Below are 23,223 nucleotides of genomic sequence, written 5' to 3' on the forward strand. Positions count from 1 at the left end.
AGAAACACCAACAAATCTCTGCAATATGCAAAGAATTGTTCACAGGTTTATACTGTACATAGGTCAATGTGTAATGTGTATAACACATGTATACGTGTAGCCGTCGCATGCAAAAATGATATTGTTTAAATGACATCATCATGATTTGTACTCATATTTGTTTCTTTATTAGGCCATCAGTGTGTTAAAGTAAACTCTTGTCTTCCTTAAACCTTATTTTTGGGTAAAAGACAATTGATTTATGGTATTATTCGTGAAATAATGTTGTCACTATACAATGATTGAGAAGGTAACCATATTTGTGTTCATTGGTACATGCAGATTATCATAACAATATTTTCAAGAAAATAACGTGACTAAAGTTCGGTGCTTCTTCAAATGAAATTCACCAATTATTCAATTATGTGGCAGGTGGCTTCTATGTTTTATAATCTATACACACTTCTAACATGTTAATAATATACTCTTTAGAAAACCCATTTAATATATTTTTATTAGTAATTAAACTTGGCTGAAGATTTTGAAATCGTAAGAGACTTGTTATATAAAAGAGTAAGAACCATAAATTTAAATAGTTTTTAATAAATTTAACAAATGACAAAAAGTGTGCTGAAAAATGCATTATTTAATATATTTTTTCTCCCTTAATTTGATTAAAAGTAACTCCAATGGATGACGAATCTTAAAGGGTGTATTGTAAATTCATGAATGCAATATTCTCCGTTTAATAATTTCATCTTTATGCTGCCTTTCGTCCTTGACAAGACACAACTCAGCTTTACTCTGTTGCTGAATGGGTAGAACGTTTTATTCAGAGTTTTTATTAGAACTCACAATATACGTGATATTGATGGCGTACTAAATTCAATCTCACTTCTGGAAGCTTGCAAGAAAAACAATCAACTTTAAATCCATTACAAAAGGAAAAAAAAATAATTATTTCAAACTTATCTATCCCAATCAAGATCAGCATCATATATTTGTGAAAGATAACGTAGGAATCAAGTCCTGAAATATAAAAAGTGCTACACTTGACGGAGCCTGGTGCAAAACACATTTCACATCTGACATCACTGAATAAGGAAGTCCATCAATTTTAGGTTTAAAAGACAGAGACATATGTAATGTAATACAATTGAAAAATAATAAGAATAAAAGAGGGAGAGGAGGAGGGGAAAAGTTAAAGCCTGAAGGATCAAATGACTGGTTGATTCTTGAACCCAAAGCTTACATTACCCACTTCTGCCATCCTTGTCTTTTAAGCAAAAACTAATACCAAATGCAAATACTATCCCCACTCACACCAAAACTTCTTTCTCAACATTCATGAATTTTGCTTCTTCATTCAGTTTATTATCCAGGACTCTCTCTCCTCAGTAGTCTAACTTGTTTGATCTATACTGAAAGGTATATTCAGATCAAATGGGTTCATTCCAGACACCAATTGGAATGAGAAGTTCCACATTGCTGGAGACTTCGTGTGGGTTCCTGTTACAGGAACTGCAGGCAAGAGGCTTATTTTTTTCACATGTATTATGTATGTGTTTTGATAACCCCTGTTACATTTCATGTTTTCTTATCCTGAATGAATTTAGATTATATGGGATGAAGTTGGAGAAGATAAGTTCGAAAGGGAGAAGGTTCTTCTGGATTTGGAGCAGGAGTGCCTTGAGGTTTACAGAAGAAAAGTTGATAGAGCCAATATATCTAGAGCTCGTCTGCATCAGGAAGTGGCCGAGGCAGAGGCTGAATTTACTCACCTTCTTTTGTCCCTTGGTGAACGATCTCTACCTGGACGGGTATTTATTCCTTTTAATAATCTGCAGTTGGTAGTTAAACAATCACAACTAACAGCAATGATAAGCAAATAGGATCCTATTTGACACCATCTAAAATGAACATGTCCTAGTTAATTAGTGTCAGTTACAAATTATTGATTGAATAACATTTATGCTTTTAAGTACTTCTCACTGTTCAAATTCGATACCATCTTCTATTATGAGATAAGTTTGAAAAATATATTAGAAAATAGATAAGTTGCTGAACCAAGCTTTAGGACGCAAAAATAACATTTGCAAGAGAATCTTCTTAAATGTTACTTCCGTGATAAAATTTATGCTTTCCACAAGACATCGTGAATCAGTCTGGACTGATGGCAGTACTAACTGAACAGCCGGAGAAAAGAGCAGGTTCACTGAAAGAGCAGCTAGATTCAATCACCCCAGCACTCCAGGAAATGCGGTTGAGGAAAGAAGAGAGGCTAAACCAGTTCCGAGCTGTGCAAGGTCAAATTCAAAAGATTTCTGCAGAAATTGCTGGTAACTCACACAATGAACCTTCAATTATTGTTGTAAATGAGAATGATCTTTCACTAAAAAGACTTGAAGAGTATCAGAATGAGTTGCAAAGGCTCTACAATGAGAAGGTACCTGTACCTTGACGCCATTTATGTTTTTAACCCATCGTTGAGAGGGGTGGTATCCTTCAAAATTGTGACATTTTAAATAATTTCATGTGATTTCATTTGAAGAATGAAAGACTTCAGCAAGTGGAGAAATACATAGACATGATACACAGCTTGTCCACGATCTTGGGAAAGGATTCTTCTGCAATCATCATGGAAGTTCACCCAAGCTTAAATGATTTGTGTGGAATAACAAAAAATATAAGTGACACTATCTTAGATAAACTCAATATCACAGTGGAGTCCCTCTTTGAAGAAAAGAAAAATCGGCTGGACAAGGTAGAATACTACTATTTTTCTGTGTTGTATGTAAACATTGCTAAATTTGAAAAGCTGTTGTTATTAAAGGAACTTGAAAACATCCGTTACCACTGATGGCTATAATGGTGAAAGTTTTTTTCCTTCAAAAATAAATAAATAAAAGAGACACTGGGGTATAAAAGTATTAAACTTTTGATATATTATTGGAGTACTATCGGTTGGGTGGGTACTGTAAAATAACTGCGTGAGGAGGCTTCAAGTATTTCATATTTTCCCCTTCACTCGTGTGCTTTCCATTTCACTAGTTTGTCATATTCTTGATATATTATATTTTACAGCTTCACCATTTAGGCAAAGCACTTTCAAATCTGTGGAACCTTATGGACACACCATATAGTGAGCGACACCCATTTTCTCATGTAATCCATCTGTTGTCACTCTCATCAGCAGAAGTAACAGACCCGGGAAGTCTTACTCTAGAAATAGTCCAGCAGGTAGGTATCTAACTTAAATGATCCACAAAATGTCAGAAACTCATTTGTTTAAGAAACCCATAACTTTTTACAAGACTGAAGCTGAAGTCAAGAGACTGGATCAACTAAAAGCAAGCAAGATGAAGGAGCTATTCCAGAAGAAGCAGGAGGAGCTGGAGTTGATATGCAAGAAATCACATGTGGAGATTCCTTCAAGGGAAGAGATGAACAATATAATTAACCTCATAAACTCAGGTGAATCTAAGAAACTAAGTAATGTGTGCCTATTCCCTTTCAAAAACTGTACATGCTTATTTACTTTAAAACATCAGACTTGAAATTGACTTGCATTTACCACAGGGGAGATTGATCACTCTGATCTCCTCTTGAGCATGGATGAACAGATATGCAGAGCAAAAGAAGAGGCTTCTAGCAGGAAGGCTATCATGGAGAAAGTGGAGAAGTGGATGCTGGCCCGTGATGAGGAGCGCTGGCTAGAAGAATATAGCAGGGTTAGAATTTTAATTTGAACAGATCATAATAACTAGGTTTAAAGGGTAAGCTATCAATAGTATGTTTCACAATCCAAGTGTGCTATCAGGATGAGAATCGATACTCAGTCAGTAGAGGAGCTCACAAAAACTTGAGACGAGCTGAACGAGCCCGCATAATGGTCGGCAGAATACCAGGTACATTCATATACGATTAAAACAGATAATTTAGATCAACCGGCTGCAAACCCACATGTACTTACAAACCATGATTGCGATTTCCAGCTTTGGTAGATATGCTAATAAAAATGACTAGAAGTTGGGAAGAAGAAAGAAACAAAGTTTTCTTGTATGATCAGGTAAGATATCTTACACTCAGCAATACTTAGAATATATGTGCTCAAAAGGTATAGAAGAAACAGTCTAGATAATTCTTATAAGAGAATAAGTGAGATTTTGAATATTCAGAAAACATCCAGCATTTAAGAGAGGCTAAATAAATATGCTTAATGAGTCTCATCACAATATATTCCTTGATGTTACAGTCGTACACACTGTTAGTGTCTCAGATAAACTGATTGCTATCAAGTATTAAAAATAGAGAAAACTTGCCGGTGCCATTCTATGAACAGTTTGCTTTTATCATATAATCAAGCCATTTAATATTGAAGATTGAACTTTCCTTTAATAAAAACACTTAACATACGGATACAAATGGGAACCTCTTCCTTATAAAGCCAATGTCAAATTCTTAACATAGGAGCAATAATGAAATTCTAGCATCTTTTATTACGAAATGTGCCACATTGAAAACTCAGTCAAACAAGGAACACCATAAACCATCTTATATAGCAGTGTTAGCACCTCCAAAAAAAATGATAAAAGAAAACTTAAGCAAGAGCAAATCATGCTGCAAACTGCTAGACTACTAGCTTTATTTATGTTGACCTGAAACGTTTTCAGAAGCCGGAGAATGTATCAATTTCTTTACTCTTGGACCAGCATTTGTGAATTCCCCTTTATTAGTATGATGCTGTGGTTTGTTGATTTGATAACAGCATAAACAAATGATATCTACGTAGGTACCTCTGATGGCTATATTGGAAGAATATAATGTACTACGACGAGAAAAAGAGGAGGATATGAAAAGACAGCAGGTGGGTGTTCGATAATACAGTGACAGACAGCTTCATACATCAGTTTGAACATCAAATTTTGTTCAAATTAAGTTGTTTGTGAAAAAGTTCTTGCCACGTGAATTGCTATGCCCTAACAACCTTATCCCTACCTCATTTTTTGTGTTTGGTTTTCAGCCTTGGGAAAAAAAGAGGATTCAAATCCAAGTAGTTGAGCGAGAAAATACTTATACGTCAAGACCCAGCACCAGCAGCAGACGTCTTCCAAGTAGAAGCTTGAATGGAGCTTTAGACAGTTCTGTGATCATGAACAAAAGGCTTTCTATGGGAATCCAACAGTTGCCATCCAACAGCATAAACTCAGGAAATCAAGGCGTGTCCTTCATTAAGGATGGAAGCAATGCCCTAAGGAAAAAGATTTTTGGCGACCCTGCCTTCACCTCTCAAATGCGATGAGGCATCATCTGCAGTGTCAACACACTATATACCATTTTCCCCTTACATTTCTTTGTCATAAACCGAGATTTTGACTGAAATTGCTTCAGAAACCTTCCTTTCCAAGAACACTGTTGTGGACCTGAAAAAAAATAAGCATGGAGATTTTAATGTACTTGGGTTCCCTAATCTTAAGTTGCCGTTTCATTGTTTCACTTGCAATTTTTGCATCGTGGGTTCCTGTTTCAGCACCAGGATAGCAAGATGCATTTCTTGATGTAGATGTACTCTAATCTCAAAATAATCTCACGAATTTGAGTAATTATATCTGTTCTTGTATTCACGTTGCAACACATTCAACATGATTTCACAATGATAAACAAATTCTAGTTCAACGTGTACTGAAAGGTATAACTGCTCCCTTACAAAGTCGTTATATAATCTTTGCCAACTACAAACAAGCAAACCAAAGCAAAGTTGCCAAGGACCTGTTTAGATACGACGTCAGAAGAATTTTTTACCGCTGTTCAACCACAAAAAAATATATATATTTCAAGTCAAGAATACAAACAAAAACTATATCAATAACCAAACAATCTTCATACATAACTAATTATAATTCCTCTTTCGCATTGTTAAATGTTAAGTGTTATACCTGATTATGATCGGATACAAAATCTTAATTGCGAGTATAAACAAACATAACCCTAAGACTCATGTACGGGGAATGGCAATCGAGTTTGAGAAGGAGCTTCAGGCGATTGAGTTTCAGAAGGAACTTCAGGCGATTGAGTTTCAGAAGGAACTTCAGGCGATTCAGTTTGAGAAGGTATTTCGGGCGCTTGAGCTTGGGCAGGAATTTCAGACGATTGAGCTTGGGCTGGATTTTCAGGCGATTGAGCTTGGGTTGGGTTTTGAGGCTCTGGCTTTCGGAAAAACTGATCGATGCGACGAGTACCAGACGGCGCAGCATCAAGTTTGGGTCGAACCACGGGCTTGGCGGGCCCATCGGGTTTGGTGGGCTCAGACGGAGGCGGAAGATCATCGAGGAGAAAATCCCTGGTTGGCTGGTGCCTCTTAACGGCCATTCTCACGTGTTCCAGATTCACGGTCTTCCGTTTCTTTTCAATAGCAACTTTGGCAGATTTTTCAGCCAGAAATTGGAGGAACAACTCTGTGGAGCGCGACACCAGGAACAACGCTTCTGAACTCACTCTCTTCACATCCTTGTCCAGCGTCATGATCTTCTTAACCCGACTCTTCGGGAATTCGAGTTCAATCGACACCCCGTTCTCTTCTTCCTCCGCCATAGCAATCATTCAACTCTCTCTTCTCTTTTTACGGTGAAGTTATAGATAGACAGGGTTTTCAAATTGGCGGGAACTAGAAATTATCAGGGGTAGTATCGTCTTTTGACTACCCATTCCCGCCATTCATAAAAGAAATATGAAGTGGGCCGTATTGGGCCTTTTTGAATTTTTGGCCCAGGCCCTTGTCCAGGTCAAGTCTCTTTCCGCTTAGTTTAATGGACTGCTGGAGTCTGCAGTTGCAGTCACGGGCATTTGGCGTTCTGCGATCACAGAAGGGAATGGAGTATTCTCACGATGATTTCGATCGGTTACTGTTATTCGAGCACACGCGGAAGACCGCTGAAGCAAACTACGCTAAGAATCCTCTTGACGCTGATGTACGTATTGTTCTTCGCTGACCTAATATTCCTTCCTTACACTTATGCTTGTGAGTTGCTTTGCTCATACTCGTGCATGAAATGAAATTGTTGCTAGTGTTGTTTTTCTGTTATTAGTCAATGTCGCATTACGTTATGTAAAATAGGAACGCCAAAACATAGATATAATGAAATTATCTTCGAACTGAACTTTCACCTCAGTAATGAGCAAAATGCAGGCTTGGTTTTACGGATCATGCAGATTATTGAGGTGAAACTTCAATTCTGATTGGAGAATAACCCCTAATTTACTGTAACTAAGTTTTATTGGAAATTATGTCTATGGAGTTATGCGTTTTTGTGGCTTTGTAGTTTAGAAAATAGCTTAGGTTTATTTTTTCTTACAGAAATACCTGGAACAAAAGTAAATGTGTATAATCTTGTATATGAATATTCATACAGAATCTGACCAGGTGGGGGGGAGCTCTGATCGAGTTGTCGGCTTTCGAGAAGCCTAAGGATTCTAAGGCGATGATTAATGGTACATAGCGTGATAAATTGAGCAAAATTTAGAAGTGAATTTTTGTTTTGGCATAGTGATGGGCGAGTTACTAAGATTGATTGTTTTGGGCTTTGGTGGGAACCAACCATCTAAACAGATGCCCTTTCAAAGCTGGAAGAGGCTTTGCTGATCAATCCAACGAAGCACGACACTCTTTGGTACTTGGGAAATGCACACACGTCATGTGGGTTTCTAACGCCGGATATCAGTGAGGCAAAGGATTATTTTGACAAGGCACATGAGTATTTCCAGAAAGCTTTTGATGAGGTAATGCTATGTTTGATTTATGTGCATTCTTCTTCGTTATTATTACAGGTTGTTGCAAATCCAGTAGATACTTAGTGGTGGTTCTGAAATTGTAGGATCCTGAAAATGACCTCTATAGGAAGTCCTTGGAAATTGCTGTGAAGGTAATGGAATTGCTATGACCTCTGTATCAATATTATTTTTGCAACTCATTTAATTCTCGTGTTCCAAACTTTACATAAAAATATCAAATCAGCTAAAAGTACCTTGTGATGTTTGTTGTGACCCAATGAACGTTTAAATATGTTCTCAACATTTTGATTTTAGTAGCATCAACTGTGTTAACCTTTTTATCAACTCAAAACATCGTACCCTTCTTCAACTCCATAAGCATTTGTAAAAGAAAACACATCATCATTCAACAGCATGGAAACTCTATGAACCGTATATACCAGACAAGCTTATACACTAATCCACATTGTACAAAGCCTCAAATATCCCCTCAGCCATTGCTGGAGAAACCACATGAACCAGCCCTGTTTCCTCATTTTAACCGACCCATATAACCCCTGTTATCCAAACTGCAACATCCATGAATTATCCACAAATGTTAAATGACCCAGTCGTGAACCATCACCATGAGCATCCATCACACTTCCTTACCTGCACCACTATACCCAAAATGCTCAGCTTTGAATTTTGATTCCATTGAAAGGCCCAACATCCATTGCCTTTTATGTCATTCATTCTTATTATTTACTTGTCAATGTATGAAAAACTTTAAGATTTAAGTGCATTTAAATTGGGGGTTTCCGTAGTACGAGTATTCAAAAAGAGAGATCAGATTTTAATCTTGGACTTAACATTACATGTGTACTTAAGGGAACAATATTAGTTGTCTGATATATCAGTTCTTCTTTTGTTTATTATTGATTTTGCTCTAATCGCAGGACTCCTTTGAGACTTGAGTTTTTAGGTAGGTATATATCTTTTTAAATTACTGTAGAAAAATAATGATAAACAGATTGAATATATTATATCTTTGTTTAGGGTGAAAACAATAAAATAAACCAATCAAACTATGCATGTAACCAAAATACAAAAAAACACATGACAACTTGAGAAGCCAAACCTTTTTCTTTTTTTCTTTAATTTCGTTTGTTTGCTTGGTTGACTGTATGGCGATGGGTGTAACCGTTAACCACATCAAAAGGTGACGTCTTTACTTTGTTTGTTGAAAGTTCACTCTACATGAATTATGCAAATAATTTCTTAATTGCTGTTCTTGCATTAATAAGAAAAATACGAAAGTGCCAAAAACTAATTTTTTCCAATTAAAACAATTAGCTAGGGTTTGATTAGACTTCTATGTGATATTTATAAAGGGTCATTTGAGCCACAATGCGGTGATCCAGATATTTCATAATTTTGTTTTGATGTGAAAAGTAAACTAAAATTTGTTGAAATTGTATAACTCGGTGACTCAAAATTTGTAAATTCAATCAAATCAAATGAACTTTCGAAAATAAGATCTTTACAATTTACTAAAATTAAAACTAGTTAATCCATAAACCTTTTTTGAGAACGCGACTGAGTTCTCCAATCCTTTAGAAGATACGTAGATGCAGAAATTTTCTCATTAGGCTATATATTATTTTCATAATTTGGATCTTTTGAGAATAATTATTTTGTTTCCTTTGTTTTATTTCATTTTCAACAGTAAAACGAATACTTAATCTTTATTAATTATTTTTACAATTTAGTTTTGGTTAACCATTTCTAACCGGGAATATCTTAAGGGTACAATGTTATAATTTGTCATCATTCCTTGAGGAAAATTACACTTTTAAGCTTAATATCTATCTTTAGAAGCTAGTTTTCAAAAAAAAAAAAAAATATATATATATATATATATATATATAAATTAAAAAAAACTGATTAATAAAAAGTGATTGCTACTTTATATATTAATTTTAAAAAAAAAAAGTTCTTAGTTACTTGTTGTCTTAACACCCTCCATCAAATCGGGGATAAGGCCTTGTGTTTGCTTGTGTATGTTTGTGATTTCACATTTCATAACCTTTATTCACACTTATGATAAATAAGTCTTACTGGTAGAACAGCTTAGGTATTTTTTCTATATGCAATCAAAGTAATTGCTTTCTTCATTCTGTTTTTTTCTGATAATATTGTTTAATTATATATTTTCTACTCTGACGGCTTGCTGTGAACCATGCTTCATAGGCTCCAGAACTACACATGGAGATCCATAATAATGAGCTTGGTCCGATGAGTAATGCGGGATCCTCTGCTACTTCAAAAGGAAAGGTTGTATATATTGAAACTTTATTGTATTTGATTAAAGTTAGTCTTTGTATTACACGTGCCTATTGATGACCTAAAATCAACTTCAACCTGCTCTGTCTTGTTAATGGAAGTGGCTTCTTGATAATTTCAAAATGCTCAAATGGAGTTTTTGTTTTAGTTCTGTGGAAAAAGCCTTGTATGAAAAGTTACTCATGATTATTTTGTATGAGATTATATGTATTCAATAATCTATAATGGAGCATGTTATTTCTGATAACCGATCCATGTCTGCTTTAGCCTTTTTATGGAAGAACCTTAATGTCATCGTTTGTCTCTTCTCAGGAATCTAAACGGCAGAAGAACAGTGACTTTAAGTATGACATATTTGGATGGGTTATTCTTGCGGTGAGTATAGTAGCATGGGTGGGAATGGCCAAATCTAACATTCCACCGTCACCTCCTAGATAAACATTTTTCTTTGATGCTTTACCTAAGAAATTGGTGATAGGTTGTGTACTTTAGACTGGAACTTGTGTGGTGTTTACTTACTGACTTCATTTATCATTAACTTATTTTTTTTGCCGTCCAAAAGATTGGCTTTTTAAGAATGCTGTTTTTTTAGCATAAGTCGTCAAAGTTTCTCCATACTGATTTCATTTGTCACTTTTTATGTCGACAGCCTGATTTCATTTATTTCTGTATGTCCTGTTCTTTTTATTTTTATTTTTGTAAGATTGTTAATCACTGTACAATGGTATTTTGATACCTAAAATTTTTTATACCCATTTTACACAATCATTCACTATTTATTTCGTATGATGTCGTTTCAATTCACATGTATCCAAACATCTTTAACCATCAAATTCTTAAATAATATGCCAAATCGTATTTGTTTTGGTACTTCGTAAGTGGTTAACTTTCTATTTTTTTTTTAATATTAGTTTATTTTATACAATTTTTATCCTTTGAGATTTGCAGTGTCAGATAGGGACATTGATTATTGAAAACATTTATGGTGTCTAAAGACTTCAAATAAAAAATGAATGAATAATTTAACTTTAAAAATAGAACTGTAGCACAATGTAAGTTGTTTATAAATAAGCTATAATTTTAATTTATATATTTAAAGTTAAAAATATATTACTTATACACTTAATTTGTATTTGTTATAAATATGTTTAATCATATGGAATGATTACTTTTCTTGCGCATCGTACATGCAAAAACATATTAGCTATGATTAAAATCCATTATAAATGAAAATAATTCAATGTGATTATAATAAATAGTTTAAATTATGATATGGGGTTATCTTTAGTTATTTAAAAGAAAATAGATTAAAGGTCTATATTACCATTTATATTTATTATAAATTAAATTGCGAAGAACATAACACGTTATTGGTAATTCATCTAACCTTAATAGTAACTGTTCTTATGCTCGACCTAAACAAAAATATACTAGCATGTTCAGATATTTGAGTTAAATTAATCCATAAAATTTGTAATTGAACCATTATCAAAACAGACATCAGATTGTATACTCATCAACTCGTACTTCAGATTGTGTCCACATCATTGATTCGGCTCAACTGCTTGAAAAACACTGTGCTTGTTTTTTTTAGTTGATTACACTACTTTTTTTCAACCGCCTCAACAAGCAAAGTACTGTTCAACCCTAATTAATTGATTAGATTATACTTTTAAAAAAAATTAACCCAACTCAATCCATAATTACGTCCAGAAAAACTTGAAGTCCTGAAGCCTTCAAGAACAACATAGAACAAAATCTGGATAACACTCAAGCTTTTTGATTCGCAATCGAATTTCAAATTGGTTCATCAGTTCATGGTTCGTATTTTTGGTACATAAACAACTATTTACACACACCCATTCATGGCGAAAAGGTCCACCACTCTTTTTTTAATGGTAAGAATAATTTGAGATGGCAAACGCTCATTGGTCACCATGCCATTACTCATAAGGGAAAGCAATCCAATTGGTCGTGTATAATGGCCACTAACACACATCGAAATTGGTGTACGTACGTGTCTAACGTGTGTCCTATGTCAAAAAGTTGCATAAAGAAGATTCCCCTTACATTTATTTTCTTCACCTAAGTTTCTTCGAAATTGTGACGAGCAATGTTTTCTTCTATCTCTTGGGAATTCTGCAAAGACAACCTGCTTTATTTGCTTTTTGTATTAGTTAATACTTTTTCTTTGGAGATTGGATTTGCGCTAATGGTCTTTTCCTTCAACATGGGATTTAATAATCATTATAATCACTTCATAGATCATTCATATGTATTTGGTGCTTTCATCCACTAATCACTTCGCTCTACAAAGTATATATATTTATGCTATTTGAAAATGACCCTCTCAATTCAACAAGAATAATAATACTAATTAATAATAATAATTTGAGTGACTAGATTCATAGGCATGGGCGGAGCCACGCGTTCTTTAACTTATTTATAGATAGAGAGGGGTCAATATGTTTTATTATTATTATTATTTATTTTTTTTGAAAGATGGTAAAAGTTACTTGCTTTACTTTCAAGCTGTTATTTAATTGTGTGAGCTGTACTTTTCAATAAATTAAATTTATGTAATGTGAGAAAGATTTGTGATTTAGATATTATGGATGAAAAAAAAAGATTCTTCTGCAAATTTGATGAGAGAAATCGTATAAGAAACAGATTTAGAATTTATTTGAAGTTTTGTCTATGAATAACATGTTAATAAGATATACACAACACGTATTCAAATGAGAAAAAAAAATGTTTAGATTTTATTACTATTTAACATATTAAAAAAAGTATATATCCACAGTAATTTCTCGAAAAATAAACTACAAAATATAAAGTATTAGGAGCTGACTGGTGCACTGTCTATCAATATTCTCCAAAAGGCAACTGAAGAATTAACACTGTTATTTCCATCAATTAAAAAAATTGTTATACCAGTGGGCACGCAATATCATTAATAATTGAAGGCGAAGAAGAAAATCTTTTGCTAGTAAAGTAGAAAGCACATACATATCTCCATTATAGTTAGTTTTATAAGTATAGTGGAACGAGAATCCTTCCCATGATGTTTCTGGGCTCTGGCTGACGTAGCTAATATTCTTTTCGCAGAAACTGGTCTTCTGCAGAATATCTCACATCCCAAATCTATGTATATAACTTTAAAAAAACTATATAATGCGACTTGATGTTATTTTTCTGACATGAGAATCGCAGTATGAGACCATTCAACATTTTATATATATCATCATTTCCCTTTAAAGCATTCAATATCAACCATGCATCAAAAGTAATCAAACATAATTAACCCTTTAAGCTTATAATCTCATCATTATGTGCTTCATTAAACATGCTTAGTTACTGTTGCCACTAAAATATTTAACGTCGTAATCCTTAGGCAAATATAACATGCAAGTGAAGGGCTTAACTTCACCGTGGTTATCCAATTAACCAGAGTTAAAAGTTAACTTTAGCCACTTTTCATGTAATGTAGTCTATATATAGCATGCATTGATCCACACACGTTGCAACCCAACAAACTCGTCCTTCCTAGTCATGATTCCGACACTCGAAACAATGTTCCAAAGCACCTTCTCTTGGTCCCTCATCACTGGTTTCCTCTCAACGCTACTCGCTGCTCTTGCTATCTCCTTCAACTACTGGCTTGTCCCCGGGGGGTTCGCATGGAGAAAACATCAGAACCGTTACAAACACCATGCAAAACTCTCTGGTCCAATGGGCTGGCCCGTATTAGGGACCCTGCCTGAAATGGGCTCTCTGGCCCATACAAAACTTGCTTCCATGGCCACTTCCCTGAAAGCAAAGAGGCTCATGGCACTCAGTTTGGGAACCAACCGGGTTGTTATTAGCAGCCACCCGGAGACCGCGAGAGAAATTCTTTGCGGGTCGGGCTTCTCAGACCGACCCGTTAAAGAATCGGCAAGAACGCTGATGTTTGAGCGGGCCATCGGATTTGCTCCTTATGGGACATATTGGCGTCACCTTCGTAAGGTGGCGACCACGCACATGTTCTCTCCGAGGAGGATTTCTGATCTGGGGAGCCTCCGACAGAGAGTGGCGGGTGATATGGTGAGGAAAACGTGGAAGGAGATGGAGATGAAAGGGGTGGTGGAGGTTCGAGGGATATTGCATGAAGCGTCCCTGAGTACCATGTTGGAGAGTGTTTTTGGGATCAATAATAATTGTATAGAATCAGAAAGAGAAAAGATGTTGGGAGATATGATCAAGGAAGGGTACGAGTTGATTTCCACGTTTAACTGGGAAGACTATTTCCCCTTCAGGTTTTTGGACTTTCATGGCGTGAAGAGAAGGTGTCACGGATTGACGACTAAGGTTAAGAGTGTGGTTGGTGAGATTGTGGAAGAAAGAAAAACATGTGAAAAGCTGGTTGGGCAGACTGATTTTCTCAGCGCTTTGTTATCGTTGCCGGAAGAAGAACGAATAGGTGAATCAGATACAGTAGCTATCTTATGGGTAAGCAGTACTCAAGCACACTTGCTAACGTTAACATTTTCCGATGTTTAATTATATCTCGTATTCATGAGTATGTTTTGTGCAGGAAATGTTGTTCCGGGGAACAGACACGGTTGCTATTCTTTTGGAATGGATTATGGCCATGATGGTTGTACACCAAGATGTTCAGATGAAAGCCCGCCAAGAGATTGACACGTGCATTGGCCGGAATAGTCACGTGCGAGACTCTGACATTCCGAATCTCCCTTACCTTCAAGCCGTAGTGAAGGAGGTGCTTCGGTTGCACCCACCGGGCCCATTGCTTTCATGGGCTCGTCTCGCGACCCATGACGTTCACATTGACAAAGTCCTGGTGCCTGCAGGCACAACTGCAATGGTTAACATGTGGGCCATATCACACGACTCATCGATCTGGAAGGACCCATGGGCCTTCAGGCCCGAACGATTCATTGATGAACAAGTGTCCATCATGGGGTCAGACATGAGACTTGCACCGTTTGGTGCGGGACGTAGGGTGTGCCCTGGCAAAACATTGGGCTTAGCCACGGTTCATCTGTGGCTTGCAGAGTTTCTTCACCGATTCATATTGGTTCCGGCGCAACCTGTGGATCTTTCAGAATGCCTTAAGCTCTCTCTGGAAATGAAAAAACCATTACAGTTCAAAGTGATCCCTAGGTACTCTTGATCACAACTTGGTAAATCCATGCACAATAAAGGTTATTGTTGTCCAAAACAAAAAACAAAACAAAAAAGTGTTTCATTGAGGTGGAGTTGGAAGTTATGAAACGCTATGAAAAAAAAAAAAATAAGTACACAGTACAAGTTGAGTTTAAGGAAGTCGAACATAGACTAACTAATGAACTGTATTGTGTGTTATGTTGTTTTCAAAGTACGGGATGTTATTTTAGTATTATCAAAACTCACCCTATCACTCACGATGAAGGTTTTGGGAGATCTCTAGTTGAATCACACCAACCACCCCAAATGTGTAATGAATAAATATATGTATGTATATATTATCTATGTCGTTGTTTGATAGCAAGAAACTGAAATGGTTTTGATGGTAAAACTCACTGTTTAAGCCGTCAAGGTCACAATTTTAAGCGAAACATTATTGGAAGTAGGAAAATGGATAAACATAGAGAAAATTATTAAGGCTACTTTGTGATTAAATATTTTTTTCTCGAGCAATTTTAGATCGTGTATATGTATGTTAATTTTAGATCGAGCAATTTTCTCTCGATACTTTTATCTTACAACATTGAATATTTATTTTATCACGGTATTATTTTAGGATTTTTTTTCAAGAGATTTTGACATCAGAATGTGTTATATGTAATAATTTTAAATATTACAATTTGATGTAAAACTCGTAATTAAATACTTTTGTCTTACTCAGTGTTGCATTTATTATAATCCTGTAACTATATGGTATGATATCATTCAGTCTAATGTCAGTCATTCAATTCATGACATCGTAAATGAAGAGATATGATTTTATTACATATCAACTTGGCGAGTAAGATGCTTTGTGCAATAGTGAATTTTTAATCTTCTATCTTTGCTTGCTTCATTTGCATAACTCATGAAGTTACTGCTTTAACCAATACACATGTGTTCCTAAATGCAACTAGATAGTTGTTCTTAAATCTAATTAGATCATCTAGTTAGTGCACATGTATTATTTCCTAATAATGTAATTAGATTGTCGTCCCTAAATGCAATTAGATAATAGACACACAAACAATAATGGCAAAAGGCAATAGTAACACATTCGATCAACATCTTCAAATCGTAGAAAGACAAAGAAACCAAACAAATAGCTAAAAATGTAACCAATCTCACTTGTGTTTTCCCTTAATGTCACCCAAGACTAGGTTTGCGTTGGATTGAACAATGGGTTGCACAATGTAGTTGTAATTGTTTACGATGATTGAAATAAATACATTGTTTGATGAGATAATAATGATGTATAATTGTGAATGTCATGTCATATTGTAATATTTAAAATCATTACAGGTGACAAGTTCTTATTAAACACACGTTAAAAACACCAAATTTTTTTTAAATGTATCAAAGCAATGTCCATTTTACTATATAATCCTTAAAGTGAGAAAAATAATAAGAAAAACATATTTCAAGCATGCAAAACTATTTTTATACTTATTATTATAACAATTGTTTCAATTTTTGAGTGAGAAATTTTGAAATATTAGAAAAAGGTTGAGAACTAAATTTTAAATTTGAATTTCATAAAAGTTTAGTGTGAGACATAATACAAATTATATCAAAATTTCCGAACATATACAACTTATATCCATTCTTTCACAAGATAAACAGATTTGCTATCCATTAAATTCAATATTCATTGTTACAATTTTTTCTCTCGATTTATTAGGTTAAAAATAGGTGAGTTTTTCTAGTATTTATTTTTCGTAACATTTTTTTTTGTATTTTTTGGAATTAAAAACAAATTGATGTTGTATTTGTCTTTAATGAATTGAGAATGTTGGATCGAAATGTAAAATGTTAAAATTATGTAATATCATTATTAACTATCATCAACAATTGATAATAAAGACTCACAAGGTCCATATAATAATCACTTTATAAAGTTAAGATATATTAAATACAAACAAAACATCCTCAATAATGTATATCAAATTATAATTTCTCAACTAAACAAGTAATAATAATTACTTTAGGTTAGTCACCTCATTTAAAATATCATAAATTTAAATTAAGAAAAAATATATTATTTTCAAGGAAATAACTAAAAAACTATATTATTTACTATAAAAATAACTAAATTAACTTTAATTTATAAACATTGACTCAGAAGTTCCAATATATTTTCATAAATAAAGACTCACAATTAATTTATATTTACATGTTTCCAGATCTTAATTTCAAACTAAAAAGATAACTCCGAACTCATATAATAAGAATTAAAGAGATATTTCACCTGCAAAACCTTATTTAATTTTTTTATGGAGATGAACCAGCATCATGAAATACTAAATTTCAGTTTATATAATTTACAAACTGATCTCTTAAATAAAATAAAAAATATGTCACAGCACATCAAATAATGTAAAAAAAATCATCATTTTAAATTTTGTAAAAAGTTATATATATATATATATATATATATATATATATATATATATATGTTTATTTATTTATTTTTTCTTTAATTTTTTTAACTTATGTAACTTTCATACATACATGTTATTTTGTTAGTAACTTTTTATTGACGTTTGAAAAAAACAAAATAAAGTTTTAATAAGAAAAAAGTTAATAAATAAAAAAATATATAAATGTATTTTTGCTTTCAGTTAACAAATAAAGTTTTAATATATGTATTTTTACTTTTTATCACACTGATGGAACTATTTCTTCTTTAAAATTAATTTTACCCAAAATTGTATTATTAATATCCTGTCATGATCTATCTAATTTCATCTATCTTTTTGGAATGTTCTCTTTAGGTTAATTGGGGGAGATGATTTGGGTGGATTTGAGAGTAATTTTGTAATTGTTTTTTTGAGTGGATTTGTGGATAATTGAGAGTGGATTTGTGGGTAATTGAGAGTGGATTTGGAAATAAAGTTTGTGAGAATTAGTGTATGATTTGATTGATGTGATAGATTAAAAAAATAGTTTAATTGTTAGAAATGAAAGATTACCAAAATGTCCCTAGTTATAAATATAATATAAAATGTAATTTATTAATATTATATTTATTTGTAAAAATGTTTATATAGAGACAAAAAATATAAAGAATTTATAAAATAATTATTATTAAATTATATAAATTATAATGCAGTATAAAATGAATTTATTTTTTTCAAAATTTAGTATTTGTTTGTAATATAATTTACTACCAAGTCGTAAAAAAAATTTCGATAGGTAAGTGAGAGTGATTAATGTTAAAGAAACAAATAATTAAATGAAGTTATAATATTCAAGTACGTAAAATAAGTGGCAACAATTTAACATACAAATATATGGAGTAATAGGTAAGGTAATATATCAAACACACAATTCAATTTAAGGGAAAATAAGTAATGTAATACATAATTGGAATAAAAATTAACTTAGTCATCGAAACGGTGAAGAATCTTGTTAACATTCTGATTGAGGTTAGCAAATTGACGGTTCATGTCCAAAGAAAGGTTTGCCAAGTTATCTTCAATATGTTGAACCCGGACCTGCATTTGTTCCATACCTTGCATTCGATGTTGCAAGTCTTGTACACCTTGCCACATTTGAGTCATCATATTAGGATTTGATGGAGGTGGAGGAGGCTGCACAGGGTATTCATGATGGTCTGTTTGGTCTTCTTCTTCATCATCAGCATGATCGTGTTGCCAAACACTGTTGACATTAACAATATGCATCCTCTTCAAAGAATTCATTGAAAAGTGATGTCGGGACCCTATCTGAGTGCACGCGTTGGCATCAACATGAACTCCACAATATTGCAAGATCCGTGTGATAAGGACACCGTATGGGAGGGGTGTGTCACTGGCCTTGCATTTAAGCATATGTTGCATGATGTGATGAGGCCAATTGATAGCTATATTATTTTTAAGCACCCATATCATAAAAATATCTTCCTGCAATAACCTAGCAAAATTCCCAGGTCGTGGAGTCAACATATGCACAATAACATAATGCAGAAGCCTATCATTCATATTCAAACAACCAACTGTTAAAACACCGTGACCACCCTCCAAATCTGGTATAACCATAGTAGCTAATGTCATGTCGCGGTCATATGGAAAGTCCTCTGGGATATTTGAATAACACAATTTCTTACCTTGGTACTTCAAGTTAGCTACATTCAACAAATCAACAGGTTTCAATCTAATTCTTTTCTTGTTCACCTCACTGATCAAATATCCATTTCCAGATATCTTCAGATTGGAATAAAATACTTTGATTAAATCTGGATAGTAGGGTCCCTGCAATGTAAGCAATTCCACCACCCCTTGAAATAGAAGATGTTGTTGAAAATATAACCCTGAACCGGTAAATGATTCAAAATTCATTATCTTGGGAACAACTATACTCCTTGTATAGAAATATGCTGCATAGTTTTCCATTTGATGACTGTGCGTGAAGAAACGACTCTGATCTAAATGTTCCTGTACAGATGGTCTTACATGGGCTGCATCTTCTGCCTCAATGAGGGTTTCTTTTCCCTTACGACTTTTTCTTGGCCTTTTGGTTGATGATGAGGTCATTTCACAGGTTCTTGAACAAAGTAAAACAGGAGACAACAACAAAGCTAGTGATAATAAATTACTTATATTTAACAATAAGAGTGAATAAGAACAAATCATTACATCGTATTTTTAAACATAATTTTAAAATCACAGATGGATAAAATAAAGATAATTCTTAATTAAGGTGACTATGACATCAGTACACATAATCGTAATAATAGTAGTGATATAAGCCTTCCTAACAGTCACCGCCCGATATCATTTTACATAATTTATTCCACTGCTTGTGTGGTGGAAGTCCCATCAACCTCTTTGTACATGTGGGGTTTCCACATAAGAAATCATAACATTGCTCTAGCAAATTTTCATCAGCAATGTTCATAGCACTAAGCATTTCATAAATGTCCGCCTCTGTATATGTGTAATTGGAGTTGCGACGGAGTATTTGATTTCTGTCTTCCATAGCTGTTACTTGACGCACGACTGCATCAGAGATCACACCAAAATGAACATTTGATGAGCTAAGCACACCAGCAAAACCATCCAGGCTGGTCGTCAACTTATCAAATTGAGAATCAATAACATCAACCATAGGTGCCTTTCTTTTTTAGTCGCGTGAAGATGAAGTACCACCGGATGGGACAGAAGGCACAGATTGAGTCTGTCCTGGACTATATTCATCTACAGATGGAGGAGGAGATGGTGGGGTTGGGTCTCTATACCTCATCCAATCAGGCTGTTCTGGAGTGTACTCAATATTTTGGTTCAAATCAACACTTACACGAGGCCCAACTCGCTGTCTTCGTGCTTGACGAGCGGTTCGGACACCAGTCCCTGTAGCTCGATCAGCTGCCCATAACTCAACCATTAAATCATACTGTTTTATGCTATTAACTCTCCACTTTGCCGCAGTTGGTCTGGACTGAAACATGTACAAGAAACAAACTATGAAGATATGACTTATAATAAAGACGACATAAATGTTAGTGTTGGTATAAATACCTGAATCAGGTCCATCCAAACTTCGTCCTCAGCATGAAATTTCATACTAACCGGGTTCCACGCAAATCCACTTAATCCAGAAAACAAGTCATGTACCTCACGCCATTTATCTTTCAAGACTTTCTGACGATTTTTTACATTATTTTTCGTAACTGCGACATACCCAAAGCTATCAAGATGATCAACTATGTTGCTATATGCCTGGGATGTCCAGCTACCGTCAACCCTATTACCGATTCGTGATTCCTCAATCATACAGTGTAGAAGATGTGCGTCCATGTCCTCTGTCCACTTCATGAACTCTTTAATAGGAGCAGAGGACTCAATGGCGGCTGCCTTACCTCTATTCATTTTAAACTTATTTCATCAACAAATCTGTAAGAAGTTAAATAGAAACATCCTTAATATAATGTTGTTGTCACACACATAACATGAAATAGTCATACAATGCATTAAAATACAATAACTACGAGTTTTGATAATCTCGCCACATATGATCGGCTATAGAATCCCTAATATTACTACCAATCCTATGGTCGTCTTCTTTATCTTGAGATGATGAAACATTATGGTCTTCCATTTCATTCAACTCGTTATCAACTTCATCAAGTAATGACTCATCGTTATCCACGCCACGAAGGAAGTTGTGTAATATACAACAAGCTAGTATGATGTCTGTCATTGTCTCCAACCCATAGTGTGGTTCAGTGCCACTTGCAATGATAGGGAATCGTTTTTTCAAAACACCAAAAGTTCTTTTGATAACATTTCGCAGAGATGAATGCCGGTGATTAAACAACTCCCTTGCATTTTGGGGTCCTCTGTGTGTATATTCTTCAAGGTGATATCTTACGTCTCTATACGGAGTCAAAATTGTGGTTTTCAACATGAATCATGCATCACCGAGGTAGTATTTTCCTACAATTTTGCATAGAGAAAGATAATTAGTCACTCATACAATTTTAAAATCCTCGACATCGCTATGTAAACACTGACCTTGCGGGATAACCAATGGGTCATCTCGATCAAGAGCATTTTTTAAAATTCTTGAATCAGATGCAGTGCCTTCCCACTCAGCAAGAACGTATGTGAATTTCATGTCAAAATCACACGCCGCAAACACATTTTGTGTTGGCCAATCTTTTCTTCCTCGAAATCTCGCAGCTTCACTTCTTGGCACCTTAACCCTAACATGAGTACCGTCTATGGCCCCTAGACAATCCTAAACAAAAAAAATCAGAACTAATCATTTCATAACATGAAATTTTTACCATCCTTGGTTCAAATAACTTTTACAATAACAGGGAATAACTACCTTAAAGTAAGGATAAAATCGATTGTTGTTCAACACATGTGGATGTACCTCATTTCCTGATGGTTGAATTAGAAATTCAGATTCTAAACTTAAGATAGCGTCTAGGACATTGTGAAAGTGTCTGCTAACGGTTGAACCTGAGCGATGCCAGAAAAATGCAACACTTCGGTTCTTAACATTATGGCCAATTATATGAAGAAATTCAGCAACTTGTTGTTCCACGGTCGAACGAATGGCATCCTTAACTAACTATGTTGATCTTAGTCTCTCACAGAGATTAATAAATGCCTCTGGACCCATCCTAATAATGTCGCGGCATCGATTAGTGTGAACAAGATATGACATTAATTGCTCCCTACGACGATCTCTATCAGGTAGGTAATTGCTTACACTACTGCAATCAGTAGAGTACATATTCAAGATACTCAACGCGTGTGCAACAATGCATAACATTGTTAATGCCGCCAATGAAGTGGTTATTTGCAAGTGTTGACGAATCATTGCTATAATATTGAAGTTTACACCAACCACATCGTCATCTACCTCTTGGCAGTCCAAATATGATAAATCTATAATTTCTTCCATCTAAATATACTTAAACAATTAAACATACTACAATAAAAGTTTAAAATTCATATATTCATTAAATAAAATACAAATATACATTAATACATTCAACTAATGCTTATAAAAAAAAAATTAAATAACATAATACCACAAAAACATTTAATATCTTTCTTATTAACTAGGTACATATACGTATAACAAATTAAATTAATATTTGAAATATTAATACGTTAATATATTTAATAAAATACAAATATAAATGAACATAAAATATATCAAATAAATAATCTTATACTCCTAAGGTACACATGTCCATAACTCAATAAATCATTCAAATAATTATATTATACCCAAATAATGTAAAATACTTACCTCTTCAACACGCTCAACACCTATATGCACACTTGAAGATGCTTTCAGCAACAACTAAGCAACCACACAAACACCTCTTTCCTATGAAAGCAAGTAAAAAAAAAAATGGGTCAATAACTCATACTTCTCCAATCCAACTCATGACACTTTGCTTTCATTTTTAACAAACAA

General features: G+C 34.2%; 7 protein-coding genes across 7 annotated transcripts; 3 read left to right on the forward strand and 4 right to left on the reverse strand.

The window, feature by feature from the left end:
• The first annotated feature begins 1,129 nt into the window (after positions 1-1,129).
• Positions 1,130-5,599, forward strand: LOC124829850 (65-kDa microtubule-associated protein 8). Its single transcript, XM_088112532.1, has 11 exons — positions 1,130-1,506; positions 1,596-1,799; positions 2,174-2,425; positions 2,531-2,743; positions 3,064-3,219; positions 3,294-3,453; positions 3,559-3,710; positions 3,800-3,887; positions 3,975-4,048; positions 4,772-4,846; positions 5,003-5,599. Exons 1-11 carry the CDS (start codon positions 1,423-1,425, stop codon positions 5,279-5,281), a joined length of 1,737 nt encoding a protein of 578 aa, XP_087968658.1. The 5' UTR covers positions 1,130-1,422; the 3' UTR covers positions 5,282-5,599.
• Positions 5,268-6,602, reverse strand: LOC124829852 (uncharacterized). The gene is made up of 2 exons (XM_047303427.2): positions 5,916-6,602; positions 5,268-5,402 (listed from the first exon to the last, which is right to left on the reverse strand). The coding sequence occupies exon 1, from the start codon at positions 6,577-6,579 to the stop codon at positions 5,968-5,970; it is 612 nt and encodes a 203-aa protein (XP_047159383.2). The 5' UTR covers positions 6,580-6,602; the 3' UTR covers positions 5,268-5,402; positions 5,916-5,967.
• A 168-nt stretch (positions 6,603-6,770) lies between these two features.
• Positions 6,771-10,734, forward strand: LOC124829851 (mitochondrial import receptor subunit TOM20). Its single transcript, XM_047303426.2, has 6 exons — positions 6,771-6,947; positions 7,389-7,467; positions 7,586-7,755; positions 7,851-7,898; positions 9,979-10,062; positions 10,384-10,734. The coding sequence occupies exons 1-6, from the start codon at positions 6,786-6,788 to the stop codon at positions 10,507-10,509; spliced, it is 669 nt and encodes a 222-aa protein (XP_047159382.2). The 5' UTR covers positions 6,771-6,785; the 3' UTR covers positions 10,510-10,734.
• A 2,874-nt stretch (positions 10,735-13,608) lies between these two features.
• On the forward strand, positions 13,609-15,712 carry LOC148200685 (cytochrome P450 78A5-like). The gene is made up of 2 exons (XM_088113915.1): positions 13,609-14,562; positions 14,648-15,712. The coding sequence occupies exons 1-2, from the start codon at positions 13,624-13,626 to the stop codon at positions 15,245-15,247; spliced, it is 1,539 nt and encodes a 512-aa protein (XP_087970041.1). The 5' UTR covers positions 13,609-13,623; the 3' UTR covers positions 15,248-15,712.
• A 2,950-nt stretch (positions 15,713-18,662) lies between these two features.
• LOC148200686 (uncharacterized) lies at positions 18,663-19,814 on the reverse strand. The gene has a single exon (XM_088112484.1). It carries the CDS (start codon positions 19,812-19,814, stop codon positions 18,663-18,665), a length of 1,152 nt encoding a protein of 383 aa, XP_087968610.1.
• A 589-nt stretch (positions 19,815-20,403) lies between these two features.
• Positions 20,404-21,149, reverse strand: LOC148200687 (L10-interacting MYB domain-containing protein-like). The gene is made up of 2 exons (XM_088113029.1): positions 20,799-21,149; positions 20,404-20,718 (listed from the first exon to the last, which is right to left on the reverse strand). The coding sequence occupies exons 1-2, from the start codon at positions 21,147-21,149 to the stop codon at positions 20,404-20,406; spliced, it is 666 nt and encodes a 221-aa protein (XP_087969155.1).
• A 115-nt stretch (positions 21,150-21,264) lies between these two features.
• LOC148200688 (uncharacterized) lies at positions 21,265-21,897 on the reverse strand. Its single transcript, XM_088113030.1, has 2 exons — positions 21,795-21,897; positions 21,265-21,632 (listed from the first exon to the last, which is right to left on the reverse strand). Exons 1-2 carry the CDS (start codon positions 21,895-21,897, stop codon positions 21,265-21,267), a joined length of 471 nt encoding a protein of 156 aa, XP_087969156.1.
• Between the last annotated feature and the right edge of the window lie 1,326 nt (positions 21,898-23,223).

Source organism: Vigna umbellata, chromosome 4 (assembly GCF_029865625.1).
Source record: "Vigna umbellata cultivar VRB3 chromosome 4, Vumbellata_1.0, whole genome shotgun sequence".
Classification (NCBI taxonomy): Eukaryota; Viridiplantae; Streptophyta; class Magnoliopsida; order Fabales; family Fabaceae; genus Vigna; species Vigna umbellata.

What these genes read in the sequence shown, in the direction of transcription:
- LOC148200685 (XM_088113915.1), top strand. Translation starts at nt 13,624, where the DNA reads ATGATTCCGACACTCGAAACAATGTTCCAAAGCACCTTCTCTTGGTCC. An exon ending in ATACAGTAGCTATCTTATGG is followed by an intron (nt 14,563 to 14,647) that starts GTAAGCAGTACT and finishes TGTTTTGTGCAG; the next exon opens with GAAATGTTGTTCCGGGGAAC.
- LOC148200688 (XM_088113030.1), bottom strand. Translation starts at nt 21,897, where the DNA reads ATGAAATTCACATACGTTCTTGCTGAGTGGGAAGGCACTGCATCTGAT. An exon ending in CCCATTGGTTATCCCGCAAG is followed by an intron (nt 21,633 to 21,794) that starts GTCAGTGTTTAC and finishes ATCACCTTGAAG; the next exon opens with AATATACACACAGAGGACCC.
- LOC124829850 (XM_088112532.1), top strand. Translation starts at nt 1,423, where the DNA reads ATGGGTTCATTCCAGACACCAATTGGAATGAGAAGTTCCACATTGCTG. An exon ending in AGAAAAATCGGCTGGACAAG is followed by an intron (nt 2,744 to 3,063) that starts GTAGAATACTAC and finishes TATATTTTACAG; the next exon opens with CTTCACCATTTAGGCAAAGC. An exon ending in AATGGTCGGCAGAATACCAG is followed by an intron (nt 3,888 to 3,974) that starts GTACATTCATAT and finishes TGCGATTTCCAG; the next exon opens with CTTTGGTAGATATGCTAATA.
- LOC124829851 (XM_047303426.2), top strand. Translation starts at nt 6,786, where the DNA reads ATGGACTGCTGGAGTCTGCAGTTGCAGTCACGGGCATTTGGCGTTCTG. An exon ending in TCCAGAAAGCTTTTGATGAG is followed by an intron (nt 7,756 to 7,850) that starts GTAATGCTATGT and finishes CTGAAATTGTAG; the next exon opens with GATCCTGAAAATGACCTCTA. An exon ending in CTGCTACTTCAAAAGGAAAG is followed by an intron (nt 10,063 to 10,383) that starts GTTGTATATATT and finishes GTCTCTTCTCAG; the next exon opens with GAATCTAAACGGCAGAAGAA.
- LOC124829852 (XM_047303427.2), bottom strand. Translation starts at nt 6,579, where the DNA reads ATGATTGCTATGGCGGAGGAAGAAGAGAACGGGGTGTCGATTGAACTC.
- LOC148200687 (XM_088113029.1), bottom strand. Translation starts at nt 21,149, where the DNA reads ATGAATAGAGGTAAGGCAGCCGCCATTGAGTCCTCTGCTCCTATTAAA. An exon ending in TTTGGATGGACCTGATTCAG is followed by an intron (nt 20,719 to 20,798) that starts GTATTTATACCA and finishes TACATGTTTCAG; the next exon opens with TCCAGACCAACTGCGGCAAA.
- LOC148200686 (XM_088112484.1), bottom strand. Translation starts at nt 19,814, where the DNA reads ATGACCTCATCATCAACCAAAAGGCCAAGAAAAAGTCGTAAGGGAAAA.